Below are 11,053 nucleotides of genomic sequence, written 5' to 3' on the forward strand. Positions count from 1 at the left end.
ACATAGCAGGAGCTCGAAACATATACGAGAATGGATAATATATAAGGTTTAAGAAAGTTGCTGCATAAAGATCAGCATACCTTACAACTTGACTACTGAAAAAGGTTTGTCTACTCCCGCTACGAAATAATGAACCCATCATTCCGTAAGCTAAATCCATTTTGTGAGTAACATCTCTTATAGATGTTCGTAACTTGGAAATATCTGGTTTTTCTTTTGTACTACTATCTAAATTTCTATAGAAGAAAAATATTATTCATAAAAGTTATTATTAATCTTTAATAATAATTTTTTTCTTACTTGTACATTTCGCCTAACATAACATCTAAATTTTGTAACTCGGCAAATAATTGACATTTATCGGTCCAAACGTGAAGTTCTTGTACAAGTTCAGGTACTACTAAAAATGTTCTCCATCCTCTAATCTTTTTACTTTTTAAGATATCACCGAAAATATGATCACCAATATATAATACGTCTTTGCCTTTTGCACCTATTAATTCGGTGAATACATCACATGAACCTCCTGAATAAACTTCTCCTATAAAAGAAATAAAGATAAAATCCATATTTTATTACGATCTTATGTTAAAACATAATATTAATTTTATTACAATATATAAACAATATATTAAAACTTTAAATTTACCTGTATGGAGTGGACCTTTGTGCGTGCCAAGTTTTAGGGCTCCAGTTTTAGTATCTACTTGTCGCAAAATTGTACCTTCACCAAAAAATAGTGGTTTCCTAGCATCTACTACTATAGTATCAAAATATGTTTTCCAATTTCTATGAGGTTCATCAGGCTTAAAAACGAAAGATATATCTCATTCATTTCTATCTCTATTATCTATTAAAAAATAGATTTTTTATATTTTATATTAAAATGTATACCTTTGCACCATGTGGAAAATCGAAGAGATAAGTCATAATTTTATTAGTAAAAACATACTCGCTATTTGTTAAGAGAAATATTTTTGCCCCGCTTTCTCTAATCCTATTAAGAAACATTGGTAGTCTCCTGTCTTTCTTCACATATAGATCTAAATTTTCCATTGTTTTTGTTTTTAAATTACCGTGAAGATGTATCCAATCTACAGCATTTCGAACATCTTGGAATATACTTTTGAAAGTCATCGTAAGTTCTCCTTCTTTTACCCCTGTTCTATCTGGTATGTATTGCCGCGAATTCGTAAAAAAGTCTATCAAACATGCTAATAAATATGATTCGGGAAGATTGAATAACGTATTGAGCACATATACTCTAGATTCATCTAATTGTAAAAATTTATTCGGATAAAGCTCATATACTTGTGAACTGGAACATAGAAAAAAACATTTTAAATATTCTTAAAATTTAGAAATAAGATAATTGATATATATTCAAAATGTTATTCTTACTGTTTCAAAAATTCGAAACCGTGAACGCAAACTAAAATATTTCCATAAGCATCCACTTTAAGAAGATTTCCATAAAGACTATCAAACCATAGTCCTCGTACCGGAAAACTAGGATCATATTCAAATGCTTTAATTTCTTCTGGATATCCCAGAGATACTAGACGATCTTTCAACAATGTGAAACCCAATTGTTCGTATTCAGGTGATTTATATTCTAAAATACATTATGCAATTTTTTTTATTAAATTATAGAAAAATATTAATATGCTATTTACACACTTCACATTATCATAATTAAATATTATTTACCTGCCAAAGTATAATCCATGTCGAAGCCATAAAACTTGATATTTTCTAAATGAAGACTACGATTCACAAAAATTCTGTAACAGAAGTAAATGATAATAAATTTTAATTATTTGTTTCTCTATTTTTACACAATTATATTTACAACAAAATATAAACAATCAATTAAAAGTATTTATTTTTAAAAATATAAAAAATATATTTTATATTAATTTTTTATAAAAATTATTTATTAATTAATAGAAAAATAAAAGTTTTTTCATGTAAAATATATAAGAAACTAATTTTTTTATTAAAAATCGAATTTTTTAAGACTGCGTTTGTTAGTATATCTATGATTACCTGTTTATCGCAATTTCTCGAGCTTTAAGCAATATTTCTGGAATCTCTCCTTCAAAAAATAGTATCTTTATTATATCGCGTGGTATCTTTATTATATCAGAATCGCTAATTTTTATTATATCTTTTAAATTCATATCCATATCATTCATATCTTTTTTTTCAAATAAAAATTTTTATATATTATAATAAAATATTTTGTATTTTTAAACAAAATTATATTTAAAGTTTAAATAAGAATATATATTTAAAGGTTAAGAATATTTTATTTCAATTGTTATTGTTATTGCAAATATTTTTTATTTAAAATAAAAAAAGTTCTTCATTGATTATTTTATTATTTAGTATTTTGCATATCTTATTAAATCTTTCTATTTTTTTTATACTTTGACGTATTTGGTTTATTTTTATTGTAAATATTATAAATATTGTAATTACTTTAAATATTTTTTTTATATAAAATGTAAATGAAAGTATAATGTTGCCTATATATAACTATAATCTTTTTAAAAAAAAATATGTTTATGTCAGAATATATGTTTATGTCAGTATATAAAGTATATATATAAAATTTAGAATTTAAAATTTTAGAATTCAAAAAATTCAAAATTTATATATTACATTTTAAGAAAATAATATTTGTATATAAAATTTATAAAAATATCAATAATATATATAAAAATAGATAAAAATAGATAACATACATTATGTTGAATAAATAAGACAGGAAAAGATTTATTATACCCATCAGTTTCATTTATGAAAAGAATGATAGATGTTATCCGGTCAATAATCGCATCAATTTATATCAGATTCATAATTTCAACAACTTTGCACATTTAATCAAAATGAATGATAAATTATTAATGCAACAAAAAAAATTGAAATATTAGTTTCAGCATTTTTTATATTATGAAAAATATGTATTGATAAATCAATTTTTTAAAATTTGATTACACAGAATATTTTTAATAGTAGAGAGATGCAACAATATTATCCATGGATCTAAAATTGATTAGATCGAATGTTGCTATTGATTCTTATAGATATCGATATTAATTCCTGAATATTAAATATTAACTGATTTACTTCTAATTATTGAATTTTCGGGTGATTTATTTTAAGAATAAATAACAGATATTGACATAATAATATTCCACGTTTACTTTTCATATATTAATTTTATGTAATTTCGCATATGACAGAAATTTAAGCGATAATTTATCAGCTGATCTGAATTATAATCAATTTTTTCTAACACAAGAGAAAAAACGAGGAACTTACTCGTTTTGGACGCAGCTTCGCGAGTTCACGAAAATCGCAGCCGGTAAGACGTCGTCATTCACATCCTTCAGCCACATTTTGTGCTATTTTCAAATAATCATCAGCACCTCGTGATCGATATGCGTACCTGTTAGTCGGTAATAACAGCTTCGATAGAATGGGAATCGATAAAATGAATATACGGAAAGCTTAATGAATTTAAAACGAAAACAAGATGTTTAATTTTGATTTTATAAATTTTCACGATATTTATTTTCTTTCTTAATCGTAGCATGATTAATTTGTTATTCTTGCTATTGTTTTATTATCTACGATTTTTGTCAAACGTATGTCAAAATATTTATAAATATAAATTATGATATATAATCATAATCGTTGATTTTATAAAAATATATTGAATACAATGAATTGCTTATTTTCATTATTAAATTGAAGAATCAAAAATCTGTTGCAATTTTATTTTTAAAGATACGCATTTTCTTTAAGAATTATTAGTTATTTTTAATCAAAATAATTTATTACTCCAGTGATTAGTTTCATAATGTAAAATAATGAAATATGTAATAAATAATATTATATATATATATATAATATGTAATATGTAATAAATATGTAATGAAATATGTAATAAACAGTATATTAAAAAATATATTAAAAAGAAATTGAAACATTAAAAAGAACGTTAATATAAATTTCATCGTAAAAAAATATTTTTGAATAAATTAGCGAATTTCTTTTTTAATAATTCACTACAAGTTCAAGTTTAAATGATATCGAGATCGATATATCTATTATAAATATACATATATCATTATTGATAATATTATAATGAAAAATAATTTAAAAAAAATATATATTAATCATTTGTAGATTATATAACGATATGTAATTTATATTGAATGTCAATGGTGAATTGAATGTATTATTCCAACAAGCGATATCTACAAAGCAACTAATTTCACTAATGCTATTTATCCATATTATCTTGATTAAACGTGTCTTTTGAAGATCAAAAGTTCTATTCCATTCAAATTTAAGAATGTATATGTATATACTTAATAACGTGATGTAGTTAATATTTCTTAGAGAATACATTATAATCAATTTAAAAAATTATTAAAAATTAAATATTCTATTAAATCTATTGAAACAAATTTTAATAATTTATTCAGATCATAATTTCTTTTTCTTCTAATTTTATTTTTAGAAATTTTACTTTACATAATTTTGATAAATGCCTTCAATAAGAAATAAAAAGAATAATTATATATTATAATATGCAGATAATATCAACTCTAAAAAAAAATTACTTTATTTAATAAAATGAGCACTTAATAATGAATTAATATAATTTTTATTGGTTTGATTCAACAATCAGTCAAAATAAACATATGGATTTATTTTAAGTCTATATTATAAATTTTATACTTAATTAATTTTATTTTAATATAAATAGTATAATTATATTATCGACATGCATATTTTATATAGTATCTGTTTACCGTGTTGCTAGTGTTTGTATTTCAAAAGTAATTAAATTTAATTATAATTATCTAATAATTTTATTAATCCTAATCTTTTTTATTCACTGATTTTTTTTAGAAAGATATTATATAATACTTTAAACACAATTGTATATATATTTGAATTATTGTATTGTTATTTATAAAACACCAAAAAAAATAATCACTTTTATTAACATAAAAATGGAAACATATAATGCACGTGAAAGTCACATGACAGAAAACTACGATCTGATCCGTTCGATGATCGAACGTCAACTGATTCTTGACTTACCAAGTAACGTAATAACGAGTAATATAGTAATATGCGTAGATAAAAATTAATTCATCAGAACAGAAATTCAGTCCATTTCAATTACTATAGTATTATAGTATTATAATACTTATAATACTATACATTACTACTTATAATATATGAATATTTCTCTAATGATGTATAACGAATATAAAAAAACACGCTTAAAATAGGATTAAATGTCGTTGTAATTAAAATTTCATGGTCATACTTATTTACGTTGCCTCATATTTGAGAATAAAATGAAGCATGATTCGTGCCAGAAATGAACTATGAACTGTTCTTTATCATTATTATATAATAATAATTTGCATCTTAATAATATTATTTTTAAAATATTTTTAATATATACATTAATATAATTTAATATATAACATATAATATATAATATTACAATATAATATTATAGCATAATTAAATTTAAAATAAATAAATATAGGATAAAAACTTGTTTAAAAAATAGTTAAAAATAATATGCGTATGTTTCAATTTTTCAAAATTTTTATATATTTATCAACTGTAAAATTCCTCTATAATTATCAATTTATAGGTTACAGTAAACGTATGATTTTTCATAAAAAATTTCTATTTTATTTTGTAAAATCGCTTGCAATTTTGAATAATATAAATATATTCATTTCATTTATTTAAAAATCATCAAAAATTTACAAATATAATTTATATGCAAAATGTCTATAAAATATTGGGATTAACATGTCATTTAACAAACGTGAAACTTTCTTGACAATTAATTCTTTAAAAAATTTTTATTTCTCGAGTAATTTAAGGCATCATATGATATATATGATCGACGATGAATAGTGAACGAAAATGCAAATTAAAACAGAATAATTTTTTTTAAAATTAAATCAATATTGAATTTTTTTTTAGAAGTTAAAATTAATTTTTTTTATTACATAATGTATAAAAATTAATTTTAAAAAATTATAATTAGTTATAATTACAATTAGTCAAAATCACGAAAAAAGTAACAATAAAAAATTGAAATATACATTTTGTTATATTAGTTATATATAAAATTTCATTAAGATTGGTTAACACGTAACATTGAAAAATCTTTTATCTATATATCTATGTAATCTATATAATCTAAATCTTTTAAAAAAAATTTATTACGAAAATCTTGCTATTTTCATTATTTTTAATTATTTGTAATTGATAGCAACGCTAATTAATTTCGAAAATTTCAATATATAACATATAAGACATGTATCTCGATCAGTTCAAGTTTATCTTTTTAATTTTTATTTTAGATAAGAAAGTAATAAAATGCAACGTTTATTATTTTCTTCATAATTCCGATCAATTGCAACTTTTTTAAAATTTTTTTATATATCATATATAAATAAATTAATTTTTTTAATTTCTCGAGAAAATTTAAGTAATTTGAAAATCCAAAGAAAGTTATTTTATTTTTAAGATTATAGAATTATACTTCTATTTAGTATTATAAATGTTTTCAAAATTTTGTTAATTAATTATATCATTTTTTGTTAATTATATAATTTCTAACTCTTCAAGTGTCATATCATAAAACTTTTATTTATTAAGCTAAATATTTATAATTAGAAATAATAATAAAATTTAAAAAGTGGAGTAATATATAAAAAAATAATATCAAAATAATAAAATAATGAAATAATAAAATAATGAATTTAAAAAAAAATTGAAAAAATTACATATATTTATTATAAATATTTTAATTAATATTTAATATTTAATATATATAAATTTTTTATATTTACTTAAAATCAGATAATAATTTGTGAATATTCGCCTATATATTATTAATAATTTTTGCAGATTATATAAATAAATAAATAATTTTTACATATTTATAATCCAGTCATGATAGATATTAGTCATGTACTTTATTCTATTAAAATCAAATTTTATTAATAATTTTATTTTATTAAACAAATAAAATATAATATAGTGTATATGTATAGTATATGTATAGTAATATGTATAGTATATATAAATAAATATAATATAAATGTTGTACATTTGTTATCACACTTGATGCGATATATTGTGAACCATTTTAATTTGTGTTTCGTTTATAGATACAATTTAATTTTTATTAAAATTTCTATCCATATATGTAGAATATAGATAATCATATTTAATTTTCTCTATATTTTCAAGAAAAGTTCCAGTTTTTTATTTATCAGCATATAATAAAGTATATTCACAATTATTAATATTAAAGGACATGAATTTTTTACATAAAAATGAGAAAATTCAATATATTCTATCAAAATAATAGAAAAATGAATCCTCGCATATATATTCGAATTTGAAAGAAATTAAACAAGATTTGTGATTTATAAAAAGTAAAAATTTAATGCAATTTAGTGCAATTTTTAATTGTTCTAACGTGAACTTCTTTTACTACTTATTTCATGCTATCGACTTTTGGTTAAGTCGGTCAAGCATTGCACGAAGATTTATGTGTGTATATATATATATATATATATAAGTTTCCATTAAGCTGTATATCATTCATACTTTCACTCTATTTATTCATTGTCTATATCGTATACAAGTTATTCAATAAAAAAGAGGTCATCTAAGTAATTTCCGTAAAAAACTTGTCATGAAAATAAATTATTTCTTAGTAAAAATAAAAAAAATATTTTTTAATAGATTCAAATAACTTATATTAATGTTGCATATTTTTAGAGAGAACTTAAACATCTTTATTTTAAATTTTATTACATTATTTGCAATTAAACAATATTATATAATAAAATGAATATAATGAAAATGATATTTCATTTCGGATACAAATAAGAATAGATAATAATTAAACAAAAAAATTACGTCTTATTGGAAAATAAAACTTATTAAATAAATAGATTAAAAAGAAGAATAAAAAGAAGAAAAATTTCTATAATATAATTCTATAATTTCTATATATATTCTAAAATTCTTAATGAAATATAACAAAATAAAAATAAAAAATAATAATAATAAGCTTCTTTCATTGAACACATAATATTTTAATGATAAATAAGAAAATCAAGAAAATTAACGATTAATGATAGTGAATTGTCGCAATATCATATCATAAAATTTTTTTTTTTAGTATTGTTATCGATAAAATTGTTTCATACGATTCGAAATCAAGATCACTATTTAAATCGTAACTTTGATACGTGCGCACACGTTCGTCTACTTAGAGCTAGCTAAAATTAAATTCTAAACATAACTAAAAGCGCATTTACCCATTACCTTTTGCTTTGTTCGAGTAACGATTTTCTCTCAATGATATCAATAATCATATATCAATAAATATCATATACATCACATTTAATTTAAATCATTCTTTTTCAATATTTTCTATGAATTTTTTTTAAATAAATTGCACTTGCATTTCGATGATTTATATTTAGATTTTTATAAATATTTATTATTATATTTAGATAATATAAATATTTATGATATAAAAAATTTTATTTTTTCACCAAAATATCCTTTCAATTTAAAGATCAATTTCAAATTTTAATGTTTTTCTTGCAATTTTAGTGTTTTTTTATTTATAAAAATTTTTTTTTAATATTTTAATTTGTTAATTTTTCTTTTTATTTTTATTGCTTATCTTTTTTTTTTATAAAATTCTTCTATAATTTCAATTTCATAAAAATATACAAAAAAAAATATTACTGAAAAAAAATCCACTGAAAGTTAAATTATTTCTAATTCTCAAAAAATATTTCTTCATATAATATTAATTAAAAAATGAAATTCTTAAAAACTTTCAAAAATGTTCTTAGCAATTATATAATTATTAAAAAATGATTTTTGGAAACTCGAACATTAGAGATTATAATATTTGAATTCAACTTATACTGATTGGACTGATATTTATGACAAATAATTAAAAGATATTAAACCAATTTCTAATATTTTTAATAATAATAATTCTAATATTTTTAAAATTATTTATAAAATTTATTATAAAATCTATAGTTTAATTTCAAATTTTAAAAAACATTATAAGATAGTGATTGTTTAAAATGATTATTTAAACATTGATATATATTATATCTATTTTTTAAAACGTAATAAAATAAGTAGTAATAATAAATCAATCAGATCTTGAAATTTATTTATTATTTCAATATCTAAATAGACAAATTAAATTTGAAAGAAGTTTAAGATGATACAATATATTTAATTTCTTTCTATTGAAAAAAATTAAAATACTGTATATAATCTATATATGCCATTATATCAATTGCCGCTATTAATTCTTTAATTCAAGATCTTATCATGTAATGAAAGCTATTATTTAAACAAATAATAATGATATGATAGATTTTTTAGAATTTTTTAAAATATATAAATTATCTATATAAAAAATATAATTATAAATTTATAATATATAATAATAAATATAAAGCATTGCTAAAGTTTCTTTTCTTAATGTTTTATATTATTACACAATTAATAATTATTAATATATTAATAATTTATATTTTTAATAATTTATAGTTATAGTTAATTTTAGTTTATTATAATTTATTTAATATATAGGTTCACTAGTAACATTTTTTTTTTGTTTGAAACTTTTATTTTTGTTGACTATCATGAGTCATTTATAATTTACAGCAGACGTGACAACAACGCATAAGTAAAACTTTTGAATAACTCAAGAAATATAATATCAAAAAATCCAAATAATTAATAAATAAGTCATATAAACTAAACAAACAAATTTATTTAAATTCTTTATACAAAATCATTGTAATATGGATTTGTCAAAATGTTTTCATATTCAATGAAAAATAATAAAACTGCTGTATTATAATACTAATCACAAAAATTTGATTTAGCTACATATTCCACATTGTAGGATCGGATTGATAGTAAAGATTAAAACAAACACAAAAGTTAATATATAAAAAATAAATATTTATTAAATTATAATTAATTGAAGTTTACGTTAGAAGCGAGATGAAGATAGAATGAAGTAGTTTTATCTTTATTACATTTCATTTTTATCTAATATAGATTTTTATATTAAGAATGCAATTGTTTTTATATTAAGAAATAAGATTCATTGAAATTTTTATATCCTTAGTTTTGTTTTATCCTTTAGAATAACTCTTCAAAGATATACGAATTAACTGTATACGAATTAACGTTTATCCCTTGCGATCTGTAGTTATGTTATTTTTAAACCAGTTAATTTAATGATAATATCAATGAATTAATAATATTAATTAAATAACACAAAAATTAAAATATTTAAGTTTGAATCTATCAGTGGATCATTTTTGATTCAGATATCATATTTTGAGGATTAACTTAACAATTTACAAAAAATATATGAAAATTTCTTTCTTCTAAATATGTATTATGTTTACATTTGTAACATATTAGGTATATTCGAAGAATATATCTAATATAAGTCACGACACAAAAAGAAAATTTTAACATAGTCGAAGAACTAATATATAAAACATTATACGAAAAGGACTGTTTCTTCTTTGTTTCAATGAATATTATTTAAACTTCAAATCTCCTTTTCAAATTTTTATTATATTTCTACCAAATATTATCTGAAACTTAATTAAAATTAACATTTTATTTTTATAATCGAGATTAAAGATATTATATTATCAATTATTTCAATTATTTTTTATTATATTTTTTTATATTTTTAAATCCTGTGCAATAAAATAATTGATTCGAACTGAATGATACCATTATTGAAGACCAAATAAACATATTGGATATAATAAGGAACAAAGGAAATTTTTAGATGTGGAATTCAAATAAATTTCATAAATTTCATTGCGAACAATAAGAAGGATAGATAATAATAATAAATAATCTGTTTATATATATATATATATATATATATGTGTGTGTG

General features: G+C 19.7%; 1 protein-coding gene across 1 annotated transcript in view; it reads right to left on the reverse strand.

Annotated features, from left to right (window-relative positions):
* Positions 1 to 11,053, reverse strand: part of LOC102677417 (cytosolic purine 5'-nucleotidase) — a 17,286-nt gene that overhangs the window by 715 nt on the left and 5,518 nt on the right. The window contains exons 3-8 of the mRNA XM_006609251.2: positions 1,711 to 1,784; positions 1,402 to 1,615; positions 895 to 1,318; positions 650 to 806; positions 301 to 541; positions 1 to 236 (exon numbers count right to left, since the gene is read on the reverse strand). The exon at positions 1 to 236 is cut by the window's left edge and continues 1 nt beyond it. Coding sequence (XP_006609314.1) covers positions 1 to 236; positions 301 to 541; positions 650 to 806; positions 895 to 1,318; positions 1,402 to 1,615; positions 1,711 to 1,784 — 1,346 coding nt within the window. The remainder of the gene's footprint in view (positions 237 to 300; positions 542 to 649; positions 807 to 894; positions 1,319 to 1,401; positions 1,616 to 1,710; positions 1,785 to 11,053) is intronic.

Source organism: Apis dorsata, unplaced genomic scaffold (genome assembly GCF_000469605.1).
Source record: "Apis dorsata unplaced genomic scaffold, Apis dorsata 1.3 scaffold_52, whole genome shotgun sequence".
In the NCBI taxonomy this organism is placed as follows: domain Eukaryota; kingdom Metazoa; phylum Arthropoda; class Insecta; order Hymenoptera; family Apidae; genus Apis; species Apis dorsata.